General features: G+C 44.6%; 2 protein-coding genes across 2 annotated transcripts; both read left to right on the forward strand.

Annotated features, from left to right (window-relative positions):
* The first annotated feature begins 1169 nt into the window (after positions 1-1169).
* prom1b (prominin 1 b) lies at positions 1170-18313 on the forward strand. The gene is made up of 29 exons (XM_047045882.1): positions 1170-1724; positions 6643-6704; positions 6820-6846; positions 7137-7342; positions 7986-8106; positions 8181-8244; positions 8580-8669; positions 9140-9357; positions 9556-9630; positions 9722-9785; positions 9966-9974; positions 10126-10285; positions 10378-10530; positions 10717-10840; positions 11249-11352; positions 11459-11543; positions 11647-11793; positions 11942-12013; positions 12726-12818; positions 13102-13119; positions 14098-14151; positions 14238-14318; positions 14465-14533; positions 14621-14710; positions 15357-15472; positions 16037-16102; positions 16353-16451; positions 17043-17077; positions 17162-18313. Exons 1-27 carry the CDS (start codon positions 1454-1456, stop codon positions 16420-16422), a joined length of 2709 nt encoding a protein of 902 aa, XP_046901838.1. The 5' UTR covers positions 1170-1453; the 3' UTR covers positions 16423-16451; positions 17043-17077; positions 17162-18313.
* A 1590-nt stretch (positions 18314-19903) lies between these two features.
* On the forward strand, positions 19904-21845 carry LOC124484251 (fibroblast growth factor-binding protein 2-like). The gene is made up of 2 exons (XM_047045099.1): positions 19904-20752; positions 21368-21845. The coding sequence occupies exon 1, from the start codon at positions 19983-19985 to the stop codon at positions 20721-20723; it is 741 nt and encodes a 246-aa protein (XP_046901055.1). The 5' UTR covers positions 19904-19982; the 3' UTR covers positions 20724-20752; positions 21368-21845.
* The last annotated feature ends 1738 nt before the right edge of the window (positions 21846-23583 follow it).

Here is a 23583-nt window from a genome sequence, read left to right on the forward strand (position 1 = left end):
GCGGTGATTGGTGAATATTTATAGTTAGGTACTCATACTGTATATTTGGACATTTTGGTGTTATAGCTGTTTATCAAAATTCATTCAAGTTACAGTGAATATTGGTCTTAGAGTGCAGTCTCAGGTCTTAGATTTTACCACTGTAAGGGTTTAGGGATTACAGCTCCTATGTAGCCCCCTTTTTTCCAAGCGACTGAAAGTAATTGGACAGTTACTCAATCATGATCAATCATGATCTGAGGCATAACCCGATGGAGGGAATCTGATGGGCAGGCATGACCAATGGCACTGGGTCACTAGTGTTTGTTGATGATGTGACAGGGCAAAAGCAAACAAAGTACTTTGTAATGTATCAGGACATACTGTCTGTTCAGATTCAGTCAAATTCAGCCAAGTTGATTGGCAAAGCATCACAAAGCAAACCCTGCATTTGGTGATGTATCTGGGATCCAAACTCATTGCCAGCAAAGGATTCTCGACAAAGTATAAAAATACAAATTGTATTCTTGATTATGTTAATTAATCCAATTACATTTACATTTATTCATTTAGCAGACGCTTTTATCCAAAGCGACTTCCAAGAGAGAGCTTACAAAATTAGTGTACATTTGAGTCCCTGAAATGAAGATACTGAGTATAAAAATGGTTGCAATTTCTAAACGTGTCATATTATATTTATTGTTCAAACCTCTTGACTTAAAATGAATGTCAGTCTGCAATTCAATTGCATCTGGATTGTCCCATTCCAATTCCATTGTGGTAGTGTACAGATAGAGCCATAATTATGAAATGTGTGTGGACATCAAAAGAGAGTTAGATAGTCTATAGCCTATATTACATTTAGTCATTTAGCAGACGCTCTTATATCTATCTATCTCTTTCCCTCTTTCCTTGTAGTTTATTTCTCTCTCTCACACATATCTGCAAATAGCAAACGTTGCCAACTGGTAACTTAGGGGAGCCAAATGAAGCATCACATCTGTGTCTTATCCAAGGATGGAACAAGTGGCGCTGAGACGCCTCTCACAGCGATGAACACATACAGTAGAAGCTCTGAATGTGAGCGCGTACCTCGCACCATGCACGTGAATCGCCGAATGCTCGCGCTAAAAGAGAGTTCGGGACGCGCACGAGAGTAACGGAGGACACCGCATAGTATCACATTTGTTGGTTTCGGATAGTGAATCTTGCGGAGATGTGTACCATGACTTCTTCTAGATTAAATAGGAGTTGACAGAGGATTTCTGGATAATTGGAGATTTCTTTACCCAGCTTATTTTGTTTCGGGGACTTCACGTCGGTTACGCTACGGAGGAGACAGATAAGCCGTTGAAGGAGACAGGTGTTCTTCCCGCTTCATCCAGCATTGCTCCCCAGCGTTCTTACATTTCCTATTTTAAACAGTTATTTATTGAACTTTTTTGTTATTTTTTAAACGGGACAGTTTCGAGTCATGCGGTGGACAGCCGGACTCGTATTGATACTATGCTGGGGATCATCGAGCAGTCAGCCACAGCGGGATTCACCTGAGGATGATTCTTCCCTTAGCCAAGCGGACTCCTCAAGACAGCGGTCCCCGCCACCTGTGCAGGCCCTAGACTTTGGTTTCGTGCCGTCAGCCGTGTATGAAACACACGCTTATTATGAGCCCGGTACCATTGGAATTCTGTTCCACATGGTACACGCGTTCCTCTACGTGGTCCAACCAAACCCCTTTCCCAAAGGTGAGCTGTTGTAGCCTACCTGCTTTGTTGACTAAGTGTTCGAAGCTGTTTTTTTTATTTAAATTGGTTTGTTTTCAGGACATACCCAACATTAGTAGCTCCAGGCAAGATACACTTGTCCCGGTAACACAGTAAGATTCCTGGGAGCCACGGAATAGGCCCTATGTTAGTTTACCAGACTAAATCTGGTGGCGTTACTACATTGCAGCTGTAGTTGGTAGTGTAAAGTATTGCCTGTATTCTATTTGAACGGACTTCCTTAACCATCTTTATGAGATTTGGGGCCTTGTGACTTCCATCTACAGGCCAACACCGCACGCGCGTGGTGTTTGTCAATGTGCAAGAGAGGCAGGGAGGATGAGTTGATACGACTAGATCCATGTGCCAAATCCCACCTTTGATAAATACCATATATACGATGACTTTGAAACTCTGTTGTGCTACACGGTCCATTACATAGGTAACATTAATTGAAGAGAGACAGTTACATCACATACATTGTGCTGTTTTCTTAGGAATGGTCACGTTGGAGGATGATTTCAACATCAATTGGATTGAAGGTTTTAAGTCTGTGCCATTTTATGCCCATGAGTTAGGGCCATAGGCTAGGTAATCAATTAGCAGAGCAGCTATTAGGGCAGGCTTTCTCAGTCACCTGCCTCAGAAGCTAATACCTTAATCCGCAAGACCATATGTCGTTAGTAGGTTGAGGGACTTTCCAGCATGACACACCCTCCCAAAAGGTATAGCCCACCTGTGAGTGTTGATGATACCAGCACGCCCTAACTCAGGGAAGTACCAGGATGGACAACACTCACTCTTTCAGGCTCCGATGCAGTGGCTCTGAACTTGACTATAATTACTAATATGAGAAGGATGATTTTGCTTAGTGAGGATTCTGGGTAGCAGGTCCCAGGTGCAAAGGTCAAAGGGCAAGGTTTGGTAGATTTTCATATTTCAAATAGGCTTTGACCTGAGACTGTTTTGCTTACAAGAATACAAGTATTTTTTGTTTTGATAAAAATATATAATTAGTATGTTTGTGTTAAACTTATCAAAATTATAAAAACCTAACTTAATAACTAAATCATCAACAACATCTCATTGGTTTTTAGTACATTCCTCTTCCAGGAACTGGGAAGTGCCAAGACACCTGATTGGCTAAATGAGGTTAGGGAAGGGCAGGTGGCAGGCTGATTGGCTTGATGGGAAGACACATTGCCAACAGATATCACACCCCACCCTATCTCACTCAAGGCAAAGGTTTACGTTAAAAGAAAAGTATACACACAAGAACACATCTTAAAAGCAGAGTAGGTAATGTTGTTGAGAAGCAATTATTTTCATATTTGATGAAATAAACTTCCACATCCTGATAGCAGCCAACACATCTAAAGCTATGACAGTAAAATGAAATCAATCCGATATCTGTGGGAGTCGCAGGACTGTTATAAACACGACCAAACATTAAGGTTGGACCGGCAACAGTGATTGGATGGCATTCATAAAGGGGGTCCGGAACCCCCAGTCAATTAACACTGTGCTACAGCTATCCTGGTCCTATCAAGTGTCTAGGGAAAAAGGGATATACTTCTCTGCCTGTCTCATGTTCCTCCTCTCTCTCTCTCTCTCTCTCTCTCTCTCTCTCTCTCTCTCTCTCTCTCTCTCTCTCTCTCTCTCTCTCTCTCTCTCACTCTCTCTCTCTCTCTCTCTCTCTCTCTCTCTCTCTCTCTCTCTCTCTCTCTCTCTTTCTCTCTGTCTCTGTCTCTCTCTCTCTCTCTCTCTCTCTCTCTCTCTCTCTCTCTCTCTCTCTCTCTCTCTCCCTCTCTAATTCCTCCCCCTTTCTCCTCCTGATCCCTTCCCCCTTTCTCTCCTGTTTCAGGGTGATGGAATGAGCGTAGCATCTCACCGAGATATCTCAATCTGACTCACACCTGTCCACCACAGCACAATCTTAATCTATGTATTACTTCCCTCTAATGTTGCTGGGTGATGGGTCTTGTCACTGTGCTGAAGTTGCCTGGTGGTTGGCATGTAGTTTACAGTAACGTAGCTCTGACTCTGTCTCCTCTGTCTGTGCCCGCAGTTTGAATCTTATCCTCCTGAGGCACTGAGTAGAGATTAGAGGATTAGCGATAGGAGGGCTGATGCTAAAGCTATGCTAGCATTCGCTACAGATGGCATTGTCACACACACATACACACACACACACACACACACTGGTCTACACACAGATTCACAAGGACACACACTGAAACTGGGTCATAGCTTCGGTGTTTGTTGGTTGTGTTAATTATGGTGACAGCCTCGCAATCAGGTGTTTATCAGTTAGGTGGTGGCTTTAGACAGAATACAGAGCCCCAAAACACATCATATTTATGCAGCATATTATGATAACTAAAACCTAAAAATAAAACATTTGTATTTAGTGATTGAATCTCTCATGATCAGAGGATTTTTATGTAAGCATATAAAAGAAAAAACAGGTTATTTGTCGCTTCAGGGTTGAAGGTGTTGGTTCATATTTGTAATCCCTGACTCATCCATGTAAGTTGATGCTGGATAAATCAACATGTTTACAGTGACCAGGTAAGCCTCTGATTACAGGCTTATAAAAGCACCCAAGAAAGTTGGCTGGTGATGTGTGCCTATCCGATTTAGGGCCTTGGAGTTCAAATATAGTCATTTTTAATAGTATAGTTTTTTTTTTGTCTTGGTAACTAAAAGGATCACAAAGTACCAATCTGATGTGTCGTAGCTGTGTAGTTTTGTAATATTTAGTTATACACCTGGCTGTATCATGATGATATTATGTGAATGTGTTTTTGTGTTTCAAAGGGTAATATATGTTTGTGTGCTTATGTGCATTTATGTGTGCATCCTTGTGCGTGTGTGGCATGAAAATGAATGCCTGTGAGGTTATGTACGGTCTTAACCCAACCTCTTCATAATCCTAATGAACAGTGTGGAGAAGAGGATTGGGTTATATTTACCCAGTAAGAAGGTTGAACGGACTTACACATCACTACACGACATGTCCCTTGCCAACAGTAAACCAAGCAGTAGCCTAGCTTGCAGAAGTTTACATACAGTAGCTCTCCTACAGTACTAAGTATAGACATGAGTGTTTACGTGGGCGTGACAGGCAGTAAGTGTAGTTAGGACCAAATGGTATATTTGGAAATACTTTATTCTAACTGAAGGTTATAAATAGTTGTGGCTTGTCACATGTACACTGTAGGACCAGAAACCATTGAGAAACTATTCTGGGTTTATATAAATAGGCTTAACAAGTACACGTTAAGTAAGAACTAAGTATAAGAACTAGGAGTTTACCATGTTTCTTATGTCACAACCCGAAATCATAACAGTTGTCTATAAGGTTTGTGGTACAGCATCCCAGGTCTGGGGGGCTTTCTCCAGCCATCCCATCTGTCCAATTGTACTTCTCAGGGGTTACCCCCTTGCTTCCTTTCACTTAGCTAGCTAGCTGTTGGGTCTCTGATCCAAACTAAGCTAGGCTAAGCTAAGCTTCCCAGGGAATTGAATGCAAGGGCAAGTGGCTAAGAAACTGCAGGTGGCAAATATGCTGAAAAACAGTAGCCTAATACTCCAGAAAACACATTGCAATGATTGTGCAAATCAGTCCTTATTGTGAAGCTAGTCTGTAATGCATGATTTTTGATTTACGTAAATGCTTGACTTGTGTCCAAATTAGAGCCTGTGTGCAGCTGTTTGGCCTGTCTTAATCTCACGTTACATTTGACCTCCTTACCTCTACACGCCTTAACTGTCCTCCTACCACTTGTGCTGAATGTGTGTGCTTGTGTCTGTGTGTGTGGAAGTCATGGAAGGTGACAAGAGCCATGTGGATGTTTAGGGAAAACACTTGTGACTGTCAATGGTTTGTGTTGATGTGTGTGTGTGTGTGTGTGTGTGTACAAGACAGCAAGTGTGTGTATCTGCAACAGTCCAGACTAAACTGTTGTCCATCTGCTTGTCTCATTCGGTGAATCTGTGTCCAGATCCAGGATGTGTGAGATTACGAGGGGGAAATATGTGGGTCTGCGTCTGCTGCAGTCACGCACACGTGCACACAAACAACCAAACCCCAAAAGACCGACTTCTAAACAAGCAGTAAATGACATTCAAAGACCTATGGGATTTACCATGTTGTGGGTCATGAACATGAACACATCCTTCCTCAATGTCAACAGACCAGCTACTAAAAGGAGGAGTAGTATAGGATTTGTGTGTGTGTGTGTTGATGAGGTAGGCCTACATTTAGACAGCTGGGACAACTGTGTCTGATGGGTACAATATGTGTGTGTGTGTGTCTGTGTGTTAGGTCATTAGTGTTTACATGCTGAGTAACATGTGACTCATAGTCTGAAGGAAGTTATTACTGAACATGTAGGCTTATTACAGGGTCTGCTGACCCATATAAACAACTAATGAACTCACACGCACGCACACACACACACACACACACACTCACACACACACACGTCCTTCAAACACATATACAGTGTGCACACACACACGTGCACCTGGATCCAAAATGTGTTGTTTGGTTCTTTCCACAAATAGAAGTGATATTGCCATGAGTTCATAGCAGACAGCCAAAAAATACAGATTGTTGGATTGAAATACCAGCAATATCATTTTCATGCCAAATACTCACTACATATAGATGGAATGGCTTTGAACTAAAAGATAGCCAGTCTAGGTTCTCCTATAATATCTGTTCCTACAGTACCTGCGTGACTGTTCGTATTCTTACCTTTTCAGACTACTTTGGTGATGCTAGTCAGTTTCATTTGCAGCAGAACTTACTGCAACCAGTACTTAGATGAAATATTGCTATGATAACGATTTATATCATAACTAACTTTTTCTGTGTATCTGTCTATCTCAGATTTGATCGTTAGAATCATTCAGCAGAACATGGGAGGCATCAAAATAGAGGAGTGGAGGAAGGTTGGTCAATGTCTGTTTTGCTACTCATTCACTTCCCTTAATGTCTAAACTGGAACCACAAACCTTACTCTGTTTGTCTCTCTCATTCTTACTCTCTCTTTGCTCTGTTGTGCAGCCAGACAACGTGGTCATGTTACTCCAGGTATGGGTTGCATTTTCACACTCTTACACACCTCACAGAGAAAATCCCAGGATGGATTGATGAGGGATGGATGAGGCTGTGGTTGATGGTTGAGCTGAATAATGGACACATGAATGGACAAAAAAGGAAACAAATGACTGAAGCCTCCTTCTTCTCTTCCTCATCCCACTCCCCCACCTCCTTTTTCTTCTCTTCCTCCTGCTCGTTCTCCTCCTCGTACACTTCCACACCCTTCTCCTCCACCTCGTCTTCCTCCTGCTCCTCCTCCACCCCATCCTCTCCTCCTCCAGGCCATCTACTATGAGACGGGCTTCATCGTGTGTGTGTGCGTGGGGTGTGTGTTCGTGCTGCTGATGCCCATCGTGGGGATGTGCTTCTGTGTGTGTCGCTGCTGTGAGAACTGCGGCGGCGAGATGCACCAACGCCAGAGGAAAAACATCGACTGCCAGCGAGGGTTCTACACCACTGCGCTCATCGCCACTTCCATCTTCATCACGTAAGTACCTCCTCCTCATCTCTCTCCTCATTATCATAACCAAAACTATCATCATCATAATTATCATCATAACTGTTCTCTTTTTTTCCAATATTGACATGGATTACTTCAAGATGTTCACTCACTAATAATAACACAAATATTTCAGAACCGGGCAGTTCTTCTATTAACTGCTATCATCTGCTTATTCAGTTGAGATAACTACAATTCCCTGTTATGACACATTGACTGTCCATGGTACCCTTGTAGGTAAATGTATCCACTGTGAACAGTATAATAAAGGAACACAGGACAGACACACAAAGTCTGAACAGCGCAGGGCAGTTAGGTGTCATTGATACTGCTGGGCAGTGACACAGCTTTCTCTCTGTCTGAATGGGTGGCTGTTTGATGCCATCTCACTCCTCACTGAAAGAGAGAGAGAGAGAGTGAAAAAGAGAGAAGCGGAAGGTTGTCAGAGTAACAGGATTAACATCTTTGTCGAGGCTGGCAGGCATGTTAAGCAGGCAGTGGTTGCATAGCACCCTCTCCTGGCCAAAATGTCCTACTGCTTCTATCCCATCAGCGTCTTATTTTGCTTAAATTGGTCCATGTGTTTATTAACACCTGTATGTGTGTGTGTGTGTGTTTACATGTGTTGCAGGGTGGGAGTTCTGTTTGCGTACGCTGCAAATCACAACATCAGCTCCCAGATCAAGAGTACCAGACGTCTTATCAACACCAACATGAGAGACCTGAAGACCTTTGCCAACAACACTCCTGCAGTGAGTAAACACACACACACACACACACACAGTGACAGTTGTGTTTTCTAATGTGTCTTTGTTTTGTCTTACAGCAAATTGACTACTTGACAGCCCAGTATTCTACCGCCAAGAACAAAGTCCTTTCAGACATGGATAGTGAGTCTCAGACCTCTAACCTCACTTTCTCTTTACTGTGCTGAAAACACAACATTGTTACATTTGGAAACATCAACAAACATATGCTTAGTACAACTGAAAAGTAAAAAAAGTGTTTTCCCAGACCGTCAGAATTTCTTTCTGTTTACTGACAGACACACCTAGCACAGAGCATAGACCTAGCAGTTGTGCCCCCCATATAGACTGTCAGGTAGAGGTGTTGTCATGGTCACGGCTGAGTGGGCTGGCAGGTAGAGTTGTTGTTATGGTAACGATTGTGCGGATTGGCAGGCAGAGGTGTTGTTGTGGTAATGGCTGTGTCCCTGTGCTGACAGACATTGGGCCGTTGCTGGGAGGGAGGATCCAATCACAGCTGGAGAAAGAGGTGGTGCCATCTCTGGATACCGCCCTCCGCATGGCTGGAGGTAACACACACCTTGTCACACCACACAGACGCAGGAACTCACACACATCGCTCATTGCTCAAGGCCTTATTGACTCTCTATTTTTCTTACATATTAACTTATTTCCTCCCCTAATTATTTCTCTTCTTAAAGTGAAAGTGGAGAGTGCGATCAAAGGTAACAGGAACTGACCCTGAATCGGTGTTGTGTCCCTGTGTCCCAGTGTCCCTGTGTCTCAGTGTCACTGTGAACCCATACCATCCTTGTTTCTGGTTAGACTGATCCTGAGTCAGTGCTGTGCCCCAGTTATGGTTGTGGATGTTCATAGCCGGTAGGGTCATCCATGGAGCCCAGTGTCATCAAAAAATTCTTTCTGCTGGGCAAATGTGTGAACACGTGTGTGTATGTTAAGATGGCAACAGGTCCTAACGTATTCTCCCCCCCCCCCCAACCCCCCCCCCCCCCCAACCCCCCCTCCCCCTGCCCTCCAGCCATGCGGGAGACCAAGGAAGGCCTAGAGACGGTCAGCTCCTCTCTGGAGGTGCTCCATGAGGGGACCGCCCGCCTGCAGGCCAGCCTGGCCGGGGAGCGCTCCTCCCTGTCCAACACCCTGTCGGACCCCGCCTGCACCAACGGAGCCGTGTCTCACACCTGCAACACCATCCGCTCTACACTCACACAGCTGGGGGTCAACGCCGACTTCACCGGGGTAGGGCACCAGGGGGCAGGGGTGACAGTCTGTGCATAGACGAACAAACAAACACGTATGCATTTCACACACACACACACACACACACATATACACGTGGCATCAAGATGCAAGTTGAGCCCCTGCAGAAAAGATTCACCCAGCCCTTCCACTCATCCTAGCCCATGCTAAGGTGCTCCTCCCACCTCTTTCTTACAGCTTGCTGATGTGGGCAATCAGCTGGACAGTCTGGATACCTTACTGAAGACAGACCTCAGCAACATCGTCCAGAGGGTCTGTATACTGGTCCTGTCCACCCAGACCTCCACACTAACACTGCACGCTGGTCTGCAAGGTTATATTTCTGTCTTTCTTTTGTCCACAGGGCTACTCATCCTTCAATGACACTCCCAGACTGGTGAAAGAGCAAACCAAGGACGTGGTGGCAGGTGTGTGTGTTCAACTCCGCTTGGCGTGTCTGTGCAACAGACCTAGTTTGATCAAATTGTATTTATTTCAAATACCTTTGAAAGACTATTCAGGTCAGGTAAGCCACATTTCTATCATCCTTCACTCTTTTTCTCTTTCTTTTCCTCTCTCCATCTGCATCGTGCTTGTGGATAACACAGCATTGCCTCGTAAGTGCTGGGGCAAAGTGTGTCCCTGTTCTCTTGCCGTAGTCACCCCAAATCCCAAAAGTTAATCCGTGTGTACAAAGATGTTAGCTAAAATGGCCAGATGCTCGACAAAGATAAGCACATTTCTTTCTGTGTGTGCGTGCTTGTGTAGGAGTAAAGGGAATGCTGGATAAGATTGGAGGAGAGATTATTGGCTTTTCCAAGATGTTCCCAGTGGAGCCATCTCTGGCTAACTTCACCATCTTCCTGGGTCAGGGCCAAAAGAACATCGAGTCCTATTACCCCCAGATCGACCAGCTAGATTTCTACAGGTGCGTGTGTGTGCATGTGTTGCTGTATAGACTGTATGACAGCACTCCATTATAGTGTGTGCACATCCAATAATTGTGTGTGCTTGTCACAGGTGGATAGGCTGCGTGACTGTTCTGTGTACAGTGGTACTGATCCTGGCTTTCAACTTCCTGGGTCTGCTGTGTGGCACCTGTGGCTACGACAGACAGGCCACGCCCACCACCCGTGGCTGCCTCTCCAACACCGGGGGCAACCTGCTCATGGCGTGAGTAACAGCAACAGGGGCAGAAACTAGAGGCAGGCAGGCAGGGAACAAACCGAGAGACAAGAATCATCCAGAATGGCCGAAAGACCTCTGTTCGGTTCAACGTGTTGTATCTCCTACTTTCTCTCTGTCTCTCTCTTTTTTTCTCTCTCTTTCTCATCTCCTGTCTCTCTCGCTCTCTTTCAGAGGGGTAGGGTTCACCTTCATCTTTGCCTGGATGCTGATGGGGGTTGTAGGTGCTGGTTTCCTGGTCGGGGGAAACGTGGAGAAGTTGTTGTGCGAGCCTCTGGCTAACAAGCAACTGTTTAAGGTGATACTCATCTCCCCCTCCATCTCATCCCTTGCTTCCTGTTTCGGTCTCTCGAGCCTCTCAAACTCATCCATCCTCTTTCTCTGCCCCAGGCTCCCTCCCTCTCTCTCTTCTTCTCTCACTGTCTCTCTCTCTCTTCCTCACTCTCTCTTTCTCTCTCTTTTTCATTTCTTCTCTCTCACTTTTTCTCTCTCCCCGCCCACCCTCTCACTCACTGTCTGTTTGTCTTGGAACTGGGTCTCGACTGATGAGGATAATCTTTTACAACAACATTGCACACTTGTATGCTGGTGCTCACGGGAGGGGTGTGTCAGCTGACAGTTAGTGTGTGTGTGGTCGTGTGTGTATGTATGTCTGTACTGTGTAAGTATGTACATGTACCAAATAATACGATATATGTGTGTGTAGATCCTAGACACTCCTTACATGGTTCACCCAACAAAGAAGAACTTCCTCCCTGGAATGCTATTCCAGAATCCCAACATCGACCTCACTGTAGGAAGCATGTACCGGTAAGACATGACCCCCCCCCCCCCACACACACACACACAGACACACACACACGCACACACACACACACACTGGAAGGTGTTCATGTGTGTGTGTCCTCTCTCCTAGGGAGTGTGTGAAAAACAATGGTCTGTATCATGCTCTGCAGCTGGAAACCATGTTCAACATCAACAGCTTCCTAAACAGGACTGTGGTCAGTATTACTGTGTGTGTGCTTGTGTGTGTTTTCACTGTACTTGTCTTACCATGTACTCCTTCAATTGTTGTCTGACGTGTGACCGATGTGTGTTTTGCAGTACAATAAAGACCTGAGCAAAGTGTTTGAGGGTGTGAAGATAGACCTGCAGAATATTCAGCTGCTGGACCCGGAGGGAAGAGACAACCTCATCAACTTTGCCAACACTGGAGTGGGAGAGATCAACTTTGCAGCCTACCTGGCTGAGGTAACCTGTCAGAGAGAGAGAGAGAGAGAGAAGAGAGAGAGAGACAGAGAGAGAGAGAGTGAGAGAGAGACAGAGAGAGAGTGAGAGAGAAAGAGAGAGAAAGAGAGAGAGTTTGTATATTGTTCACCTATGTGATGATGTTTTCCAGGTGAACAAGGGCGTGACTCTGGTGGATCTCTTGTCCTTCTGCAACGAGCTTGAGGCTCAGGCTGACCAACTGGTGAATCCCGTTCAAGTTAACAAATCCCAGTCGATTCCCCTAATCACACAGTCAGATGAGTCCAACCCAATTCTATTCTGTCAGATAAGAGTCAAACACTCCCATATTGTAAGATGCATGTGAGCTTTAAGAAAAAAGAGTGTGTGCGTGTGTCTGCAGAGTAAAAATACAAATTCAGACAGTCTCCCTCCAGAAAGTTCTTTTCCTTTTCGTGGTCAGCCATTGGGCCTCGGAGGTTTAAACAAGCCACCCATTCACCATGAACACACACACATTCATGTACATCACACACACACGCACACAAACAAACACACACATGCACACACATGGGACATGTGTTGGTGGGATGACTGTGGACCATTTAAAGACTGTGGTCGGATTTAGGGTTCACATAGAACATGTAATGAGTGTGTGTGTGTTTGTTGGGGGGGGGGGGGGGCATCATGCAGTCTGGGTGTGGTGAAGTGTAAGATCTGAGCACAGCAATGAATGGTTAGGTTCAGAGCCTGGATCTTGGCCACATCAGTACAATGGAGACCAGCTACACCGTACAGGCCTGCATGAAGCACTTTTGTATAAAACTGTTAACTATGCATCTTTCTCTTTCTCTCTCCCTTTCTTTCTATCACTCTCTGTATCTATTTCTTTCTCTCCCCCCATTCTATCAATCTCTGTTCCTCTGTCTGTATGTATATGTATCTGGTATGTGTAGCCACGAGGAGCTCTGGAGAACGCACTGAAGGGCCATGCCAGCAATATCAGACAGATTCACAAAGAACAGGTGGTCCCAATGGAGCAAGCAGTGGTAATTACAAAAACACAGACACATGCACACAGGTATACTAATATGCCCAATGTACATGTACAAAAACCCCACAAGTAAATGAATACACACACATGGACAGGTGTTCTAACATGCATGCATGCATTGCATACACAAAACACACAAAGGTTCACGCTTTCACACATACACCTCTGTCCCCTGTCTCCTCCTGGGTCAGGAGAGGAATCAACTCAGCACAGTCCTCTGTTTTCAGTTCTCTCACCTTGTTCTCTCCCTTGTTCTCTCTCCTATAACGATGGCTAAGAAATTTGTGAGAGCTCGGGTAAGCCCGTGACCAGCCATGTTTCCGTTTAGAACCCCTGTCGTGAATCGTGAAGTGTTGTGATTCGTGAGGTGAAATTGCATAAGAGTGCTCATTTACAGTATGTGTCTGTGTCTGTATTAGGGATGGGCATTCGACTAAATTGTCTTAATCGATCGTCGGGAGAATTAACGATCGATTTTCGATTAATCATTAACATTTTTATATTTAAATTCACTATTTATAGGCTATATTAAAATGCAGTGAAAATAGAAAAAAACAGCGTGTTTCCGCATTGAGATCTGTGGCTATTACAAGAAAAACAACTATTTCTGTAACTCCTAGAGACAGCTAGAAGCCTGTGCTCAAACACAATTGACCCTCGTTTTTTTCCCGGCTAATTAACAAAGCTTCATAAAAACCTTTGCCCTCAACAATACTTAAGGGTAGCATATCCATCTCGATGGACTTGCAGATCCGTTGGGTAATTTTCTCTGCTCGTTGTGCATCGCAGCTCCTCCGTGCTAGCACCGAGAGCAGGATGCACCGCCACTGACCAGGGTCGGATGTACGTTCTTCAAGTGGTACATCATTTGAATCGTGGAGGAGTTGTATTTATACTCAGCTTTGCAGTGTTGGCAGTGAACAAAGTAATTTTTTAGTCAATATGGTCTCACGCTACACTTCGCCGTGAACTCTTCATGTTTACTTTTGAAATACATGGAAACTCGCCGGTAACTGAGTAGGCATATGTGGCATTTTGGTAAAATGTTTACTTGCTACCACATAGCGAAATCCATTGCATTCTTTCAAGACTCACACTACGCAACAGAACACGCATTAGTTTTATCGATGAACAAATAATGTCATCGACTAAATTCTTAATGATCGATAATCGATCGTCGATTAATTATGCCCATCCCTAGTCTGTATGCCTGTGCGTGTGTTTGTATTCACGTGTGTGTGTTTATATTCATGTGTCTTTTCTCTCAATTACAGAGTAGCCTCAGCTCAAGCATTCGCTTACTGCAGAGAACAGCTCGTGAACTACCGGTGAGAAAACACCCACACACTCACCCCCCACACACACATACACACACACACAAACACTGATTACCCTCTCTATGTCCCTCTCTCAGGCCAAAGTCACAAATGTCCTGAGTGCCATCGACGCAGCCGAATACCTCATAACGCAGAATGCATCACATGTGGTCAAGCAGGTAAAGCGTTTGGCAGAACACACACATTCACAACTCCTGTCCAAATGCCATATACGCCTTTACATGTGATCTTATCACAAAAATAACACAGCTTTTCAAGCCCCTCACACACACGTAACAGTATACATCCCCCCTCTGCTCCACAGGAAACAGGCGCCTATATACAGACTTTGGTGGGCTACTTCAAACAGTACACCACTTGGGTGAAGCATTCTGTGAGTACGGAACATAGACCAACATCCCACATCAAGTTGTATCATGTTACATAAACGTGTGTGCGTGTGCGTGTTTTTCTCTCATAGCTGACGGGGGAAGTGGCTCAATGTAAACCCATCAGTAACCTGATCGACTCCATGGAGATAGTGACCTGCAGCTTCATAGTGGACTCAGTGGTAAGATACAGTGATTGTGTGTGTGTGTGTCTGTGTGTGTTTTCATTTGTGGTTGGAGTGAATGCATTTATACTCGACATAAATGGCTCTTTTGATTCTGAGAGGGAGCTCTGGGTATTTGGATGGAGGAAGTGGTGTGTGTGTGTGTGTGTGTATGTGTGTGCGTGTGTGTGTGTGTGTGTGTGAAGCTATTTGGGAGAGTGAAGTTTTGGAGCCAGTCACATGTGCAGTATGTCCAAACACACTTCTACACACACTTCTACACACACAAACACACACACACACACATGCACACACATGCACACCTCCTACAGACAGGCTGTGTATACCAGACAGCTTCCTCTCTGTTCACACTTAGACCCCCAGGGGCTTGGAGGGTCAGAAAGTGTGTGCTTGTGTGTGTGTGTTTGTGTGTGTGTAGTAAACAATGTTCAAACTGTGGTTTCTCTATAGATTTTAAATGTACTGTACAGTGTGGTTTGCATGTGCACAGAATGTTCTGCACTTGAGCCTGTCTATCTGTGTATACACGTGTATTTCTTGCAGTGCATGTGTGTGTTAAAAAAAAGTCTAGCCTGTTATTAGCTGTTATCTCCCAGATGTTCAGTTGAACAAAATGTTTTGTGTGCGCGTGTGTGTGCTTCAGAACACGTTCTGGTTGGGGCTGGGATGCTGCTGTTTCTTCCTCATCCCCAGCACCATCCTTTCTGTAAAACTGGCCAAGTACTACCGGAGGATGGACACAGAGGATGTCTTTGAGGAGTAAGTACACACAAGCACAAACGTTAATATCTACCTTCCTTTGCTGCTGTAGTTATAGAGTAACACTTAACTCTCTTCCTCACTCTCTTTGTTTATCTTTCTCTCCTTCCCTTTATTATCCTCCCCTATCTTTTTCATCTTTTTCTTGTTCTCACTACCTTCCTTCCTGTCCTTGTCTTTCATCTCCTGCTTCCCTCTGGTGCCTCTGTCAGTTCCTCTTACCCCTGGCTTGTCGCGCTTTGACACCTCAGTCCTTCATGTCTCGGAGTTGTTTTCCGTCTTGCTAAACCCCTCACAGGTGCAACACACCTTTTGATATTTTCCGTGGGTCTCTCCAAATGTCGTGCTCTTCATCCTTCATGCCCCAAACACACACACCGGAATCCATCGCTGTGTCCATGCTTTCGCGCGTTCTCGTTCTTCTTCTTCTCTCGCTTCATCGTCCTGTTACGTCGGTTTCTGAATCCATCTGAGGATCTCTCCATTCTTGTCGTTCACCAAGAAAAGCTCGCCTTCTGTCTTTCCCACTTGACCTCCTGTGCACCTTCATTTTTTGTGTTGCAGTATGGTTATAACAGGTTACCATGGAGAGCAGGTATTTGGTATCCATGGCAACCCAGCCATGTTCAGGTATGCACCAGAAATCTTTCAATACTGCATGGCTTCCTGAACGCTAGCGCCTGGTGAAGGGGCAGTGAAGGTGTAAATGTGTGTCTCTGTGACTATTGTACCAGTCACTATGAGTTGATAAACACAGGACGTTTGGCATGATGTAGTCATTGGTGCATGAGAAGAGTTCAAGAGAAAAAGACTGGAGGTATAATCAGAAGCCCCTGTTTGTGTGTATGTGTGTGTGAGGGTGTGTGTGTGTGTGCGGTAGTTGCCCATCCTACAACACCCTGACTCGTTTCCCCCGAGCCTCTGCCCCTCCACAGTATCCTGACTGGTGACACTGAGGAGGGCTCTCACCACCAGAGAGGTACAGCCACAAAACTCCAAAACTATCTTCAAACAACTACAAAACTACCATCAACTAACCCCAATACCGCCATCAACTACTGGAAAACTACCATCAACTAACCCCAATACTGCCATCAACAACTACAAAACTACCATCAACTAACCACAATACTACCATCAACCAACTACAAACCTACCATCAACTAACCCCAATACAAGCATCAACCAACTACAAAACTACCCTCAGCCAACCATAAAACTACCATAAATCAACCATAAAATTCTAAACATCCACAAAACATGAACCAATAAGAACCTACATACATGTCAAACAAACTAACAAGATTTAACTGCTGCTAAAATCCATTATGCATGGTCTCTTAAGGTCACACTGTTTGAGGTTCTTACCTTTGTATCCTTTCATTCTCACCGTAAGCCTCTCCCTTTCTCTCATTCATCATCATCTCTCTCACCACTCCCATCTCATCCCACCATTCCCAAATCACCAGCTGAATTAATCCCTGATCCTAAATACAAAACTATGATGATGACAATTATTGTGTTGATGATTAAAAAGATCATGACTGTGACATTGTTCTTCTCTCCAAAGCGGCCAAGAGAACTGGAACTGACTTTGCCCTCACGGTAGGTGAAGTTCAACCTGACCCAGAAAGTAAATCTCTCACCCTCACGACCCACATCCTGTGACACGTTTCTCCTCTTTTCCAGGTGAACCAGAACTCCCTTCCCAACAAGCGACACAGAAAGAGGAGGGGCGGCACACCAAAGGGAGGCAAGAATCATTGTACTGAGAGGGCTCCTGTCCTGACCCCACCCTTCACTCCAATAGACAAGGGTGTTGGTGATCAGCCAATTAGAATCACCCAAATGACCCCCATCCCTGCACCACCACCACCACACATTCTAGTAACCAATCAGAGTTAAAAAAAATTGAGATGATCATTCTGTTTCATTGGACAGTATTCCTGATGAATGAGTGTTATTTATACAGTAAATGGATATGTATTATAACTTTTTAGAATATAAGTTTGTTATAACTTCATGTGCAGTTCACCTCTCTGACAAATGTACATTTTATACGCTTTCAATACATTTGAAAGTTTTATATGTTTTGTTTGTCCATTTTTCTTTTATAACCATGTTTGTAGATACTTTTTTTTCTCTCTCTCTCCTGTATGTATTATGTCTGGGAATGTTTGATACTATGGAAACTTGGTGCAAGCTTTGGCTCTGAAAGGCTCCATAGCTGTAACCTGATAGCTTGTAACAGAGACTCTATTTCAATTCCACAAGTAAATAAAAAAATATTTTGTAATAAGTTAATTATAAGAAGACAGTTTTGATACTTTTTCCAATTAAATTTCATTGAAACTGATTTCCTAAATTGACAGAATTAAAGCAGGATTGTCCCCACCCAATGTTAGCAGAGAAGTATCAGAAGGTACAAACAGCTCTTTATAATCGATCATGTTGTCTCATCATCAATAGGCTGTACTTGCTCCAGTGTCTTATGTAAACTACTGAGGTTGTCCTGCTCCATGTTACTGCAGGAGGGACAGTGCTATAAGCTACCATTACTGTTAAACACACACACACACACTTTGTAACAACTAACAGACATACTCATACTGTATCTTATTGTAGACTTTTTTCTTCTTTTTTTTCATAAGACCATGTTATCAGACTCTTAGGTGATTGTGAAGTCAGACTTACATAGCTGCGTCCCGGGTTTTGTGACTAGATTGCCGGGTCACAGTGGTTGTGTGATGTCACTTCCTGCTATGTCTGAGCACACCATTGTTGAGAGGTGTTCAAGCTGTGAAAACTGCGAAATAAAGACTTCAGTCCAGTGAATCTGGGTCTCCTCAATCTTTAGTTATTCTTTCTTTCTTTAATCATTTTCTATCTTTCAGCGTGAACAGTTAAAGGGATTCCACACGAGCCCAAAAGGACCATGAACAGCTTTAGAATGTTGACAACCGCTCCATGATAAACAGCAGAGGAGGAAAAGGAGGGAGAGGATGGACAGAAAAAAAAGAGTGGGGGGAATAATCTGTATCTGTATAGCGTCTGTGTATCAAGAGCTCTCTACTGACTGCCAAAATACACAGGATACTGTAGAGAGCACTCATGTGACATGCACACACATGCATGCATACACACACACAGAGTGTGTTTGGGTTTGTTTCGGGGGGCGAGGGGAGTGAGGGAGGAGTTAGGGGGGCTCAAGGTGGCGTGATATAACTGCATCCTATCAGACGAGGAATACTTTAAGTGAATTAGAAGAGAACATCTGGTACAGAAGACAACCCCTAGACACACATATACACAAACACACACACACACACACAGGCACTCTGGCCATGATCCATGCATCCCTTTCCCAAGCTCATCACAGGCACTCGATCAAGTACATCAACACACATACACACACAACTTTCCTGCTTCCGTTGTTTACTTTTCTTTTCCAGTGTCTCTCCAAAGGATCCTCTTTTTCCTTCAGTTAGATTAAGGACTCAAAAAGCGTTGTGTGTGTGCATGTTTGTGTGTTAGATGGGGGTGGGAGGGGTGGGTGTTCTGTGCCCATACATATGTGCACGTTTATCTCTAGCCTTCATGCGTCTGTATGTATGTAAGTACTGCACATGGCTTCCTCCTTCCCCCCTTTCCTTCCTCTCCTCCCTCCCCCCTCCACCGCTCCACCCCATTCCAGTCTGCATGGAATATTTCCAGCTGCTATAATGGTGAGGTCTGTTACTGCATTCATCCCTAGTTGACCAGGGCCAAGCCCTCACTCAGCAGCCCACTAAGAGTTCTGTTTGTCCTAAATACTAAAACAAATGTTCAGACCAAGTGATTAGGATTATGGCTCCTAATTGCTTAGGTATGTCCCAATGTAATTTGTTTGTTGATTTTGGGGTGAATTCGCCTCTACTCTCTCTGTGTCCATCTTTCTCCTCGCTGCTCATCAATAGTCAAAGACCCTCTTATGTGAGATTATATAATGTCTCAAGAAGCTTTTTTCAGGGTGTTTGGCTTCATATGTGTAAAGTCCTTCATCCTCCTCCCTCCCCATATCCCCCCCCCTCACACACACACACATTCACCTCCTCCCCTGGTCATGTTCCTCCTCCCCACTAACTCCTGTGCTCTGCCGTTTTCTTCACACACCTCCACACTATTCGTCATCCTTACCTAGGACTCACACTCTTTCTATTGGCCCTTCAAACTGTAAATCCAGATTGGCCACAGCGCAATAAGGGGTGGGAGTGGGGCATGTTTGTTTTCTGTGACTTATGGAGTTGTGAGTGTATGTGCGTGTGTGTATGTGTGTGTGTGCGTGCTTGGGTAGGGTTTTTGGGCTGCATCCCCCCCTACTAGTCCACCTGAATGCCTTCTTTGTAGCCCGATCCTTTATAAACCCAAACGTGGCCGCTGGCTACTCTTGCACACCTCAAGCCTCAGTGCACACACACTCACACATACATTCAAACCACTGCTATCCACCATTACCACGGTCGCCGTCGTCATGAGAGCCGGGGTGAGAGTGTTGCTGCTGGTGCTAGCGGCCGGCGTGTGTGTGTCGCACGCACAGAACAACAATGGCAACGACAACAAGCCGCCGGCGCAGCAGCAGCAACCGCGCAGCATCTGGGACGACCCCATCAGGTTCAACACCAAAGCCAGGGATGCCTGCACCATGGTGGTGTCCGGCGCTGGGGACTACACCCGCCTTAGAGTGTCCTGCAAGGGTCCCAGCCAGGGCCAGAGCCAGGGGCGTTCTTACTACTGTGATTTCCAGGGCAAGCCTAACCTCTGCCGCGCCTACAACACCAGCCCTCGCCACTACTTCACCCAGATGATGTGGGACATGCGCAAGCAGAACCATGCGTGCCAGGGACCCAAAGTCTTCCGCCCCCAGATGTGTAAGAAGTACCCTGAGGAAGCCCACATGACCTTCCTGGCCTCCTGGCCCAAAACCACCACCCCTAAGCCTGCCAAACCCGTCGTGGAGCGCAAACCCATTACCTCCCAGTCCAAGCCTGTCACCACCAAGGCCTCCCCAGCCCAGCCCAAGCCCCAGCCTGCCAAGCCCCAGCCTGCCAAGCCTGGCAAGGGCCCTGTCAAGAAGCCCACAGTCAAGCCTGGGAAGACCACCACCAAGCCCACGGAGCAGCCCGACGCCAAGGCATCCCGTCTGGCACAGGAGTACTGCTGGAAGAGCTTCAAAGGGATCTGCACCTACTTCATCAGCTGGTTCCAGAACTGAGGGAACACAAGAACACATGCAGAACACAGGTAGGTAGAACACAGGTAGGCAGAACACTGGTATGTGTCAGAGAGAGGGAGAATCATGTCATAAAGACTTGGTGAAAGATGCAGAGCAGGGGTGGAAACAATGATAGAGATATGGAGAGAACAGAGGATTGAATGAAGGAAGCGAACCAGAATGGAATTTGGGTTGTAAAAGGTAAACCGGCTCGTGTGAGAAAGAGAGTCGTAAATGGCACAGAGCTCTGCAGGTTGAAGTTTGAGACATCTGTATGGTGGTGGTGTTATCGAGAGTGTAAACGACCTATCTGAATGATAGATTTAGAAGTAGTCCCATGGTATGAGGTTTTGGAACACTGATAGTTTACCGAGGCATTCATTCACAGCCTCACCAGTGCAGCCAACTACAGATAGTTCTACTGTTGAGTTCAGGGAGGGTGTCAACACTGGATTTAGAATTTTCTCTAACGCTCTATTTATCTGTCTTTCTCTTCGCTCCTATCACAAAGGCTGTTGATGAATATGTTGTTTCTGTATTGTTTATTTTGATTGTAATATAAAGTTTACTTGAAAGCACCAGTAAAAATATGAGATCCTATTACTAGTTGAATGTACTGAGGCTACTCTCTCTTTCTGATGCAGCCGGGGTTCGTAACATCATCGACAGAGAGTAACACCAGCTAACATGAGGGCCTGGGGTGGTGGTGTGTGGAAGGCCGGGCAGAACAGTCCTGCGTCCACAAGCCCTCCTTCTCACCTCAAACACCCCAAAACAACCAACTGCAGTAGATCACAATCTAACGTCTGTTCAACGTTTAAGTGTGTTGTTGTTTCTCTTTGTTTCTGCTCATTCATCACATCTCTTTGTACATGAATCATTAAATAAATACTGTGACACACACAAACACAGACACACACACATAACAGTAGATATGAGACTTGTGATTTTGTTTGTATATTCTGTAATATTCCCACGTCATGTAACGCTAACACACATCATCTGAAAACATGGAGAATAAACTAAAAAAGTGAGCAATAAAGTTTAAGATACAGAAGCGTGAATGTAAACAAAATAAAGTTAGAATGGGGACTTTTTCTCCTGTGTCCTCAACTTGTCCTGCCTTGTTTGAATTGTGTATTTTTTCTCATGTAGAGTAGGGGAGAGCGGGGGCGAAAGTACAATTTTTCAGAAAAACTTTTAAAAGACAATGTTTTATACATACATATATTTTTGCTTCGGTCAATAACTCACAAATGTGGTCTATCAATACCAGGTGGTATTTTTTACAAATGTCGATAATTTCATTTTGAACACAAGTTGCACATTACTTTCTGCCCCGTCAGCGTGCCGAAGGTGCTGTCATAACTTGGAATTCAAATGTAGTCACTGTCAGGGCTCTGAGAAAATCGCTTTTTTACTTTCGCCCCCGCTCATCTCTGTTCAATTTTCATTGAGGCTATTCATCAAATAAGCCCCTTTTTGCGTATAACAGTGCTTTCTTGGTATAACAGTCGCACTTATTCTCAAATATCACGGTAAGATTACTTATCTATGCATAGGGTAGCTCAAACTACCATTAGCATGTGAAAGCTAACTCACAGAGCGTGTCGACCCCTAAAACGGTGCTAATAAATGGGAAATTTGATATATATGAAAACAGAGAGGTTTGTAGGCAGGCTCCAACGGTACGATTGGTAGTGTGCGCTCTAAAATCCCGACTCCAGGATAGGTTGCAAGAGCTGAATATTTAAGTAGGCCTACTCGAGTCGTGCAACTGAATTAATTAGTGATATCATAATATACTGTGGCAGAGCTTTTGGAGACAATATAAAATTCTAATAGAATTGAGATTATAGTAGCCTAAACAGGTAAATATTTTATAGCAGAATGGAGTAGCCTACATATGAAGTACTTATTTGTTTGATGACACAGTGGTTTCTGATTATTGGACAGGTGGAACACCTGGAACAGGTGTAAATCTGAAATGGCCGGAAGACATAGCGTGGAGATTTGTTTTTTAAATGTAGGCTACGTTAACTGATTTTATGTTGGAACCTGCGAGGTCGTAAACTAATACAATAAGAGAGGACTCGAAACTGTAACCTAGCTACATCTCAGTGTAGAATGACTGAACAGTTTATAACAACTTGCACACCTATTGTTTTGGGCGGATGTTAAGCAGTCTGTAAGTACTTTTTTTTAAAGCTTACAATGTAGCATGCCATTAGAATTGTATAAAGAAAATTATATTCAATACAAATCCAATTGGTGTTATGAAGGAGAAACAGATTGTCAGATTTATGACGTTGCACATTTCGCTCTGCTTACCAATGTTCACCACTTGGATGCGCTGCACTGCCAAGAACGCAGCTGGTTTTCAGTTCTCAGAAGCAACATATTACGTTTGACAGTGTACTATCAGGCTGGCAGGAATTCATTTATTTGTCCCGTTCCCCTACATCTTTCTCGATACTCTCACCCTCTTATCTTATTCCAAATCTCTCTCTCTCTCTCTCTCTCTCTCTCTCTCTCTTTCTCTCTCTCTCTCTCTCTCTCTCTCTCTCTCTCTCTCTCTCTCTCTCTCTCTGCGGTCAACTTCAAGCACTTCCGCACACATGCGACCGCTCAGCTTTAGAGAACATGGGCTCGGGTCTCAGAGTGATTATGAGTTATACCCCGCAGCCTTCAAGGACCGTCGTTGCGCGCTAGCCCACACACACGCACGTCTCAGTGGCTTGGTTCATACGCCACACCTCCACCCATAAACGGCTGCATTCCTCAAGTTGCCATGGGGATCCGAGATTTGTGAATAAAGACAAAAACTGGGATGAGAGAGAAAAAAACAAAGAGGGATATA

The sequence above is a fragment of the Hypomesus transpacificus genome, chromosome 22, assembly GCF_021917145.1.
Source record: "Hypomesus transpacificus isolate Combined female chromosome 22, fHypTra1, whole genome shotgun sequence".
NCBI classification, from domain to species: Eukaryota; Metazoa; Chordata; class Actinopteri; order Osmeriformes; family Osmeridae; genus Hypomesus; species Hypomesus transpacificus.

Excerpts from the sequence above, each read along its gene's own strand:
- prom1b (XM_047045882.1), top strand. The coding sequence starts at position 1,454 with ATGCGGTGGACAGCCGGACTCGTATTGATACTATGCTGGGGATCATCG. Across the intron at positions 8,670-9,139 it reads CGCCCTCCGCATGGCTGGAG|CCATGCGGGAGACCAAGGAA; the intron begins GTAACACACACC and ends CCTGCCCTCCAG. Across the intron at positions 11,544-11,646 it reads GCTTCCTAAACAGGACTGTG|TACAATAAAGACCTGAGCAA; the intron begins GTCAGTATTACT and ends TGTGTTTTGCAG.
- LOC124484251 (XM_047045099.1), top strand. The coding sequence starts at position 19,983 with ATGAGAGCCGGGGTGAGAGTGTTGCTGCTGGTGCTAGCGGCCGGCGTG.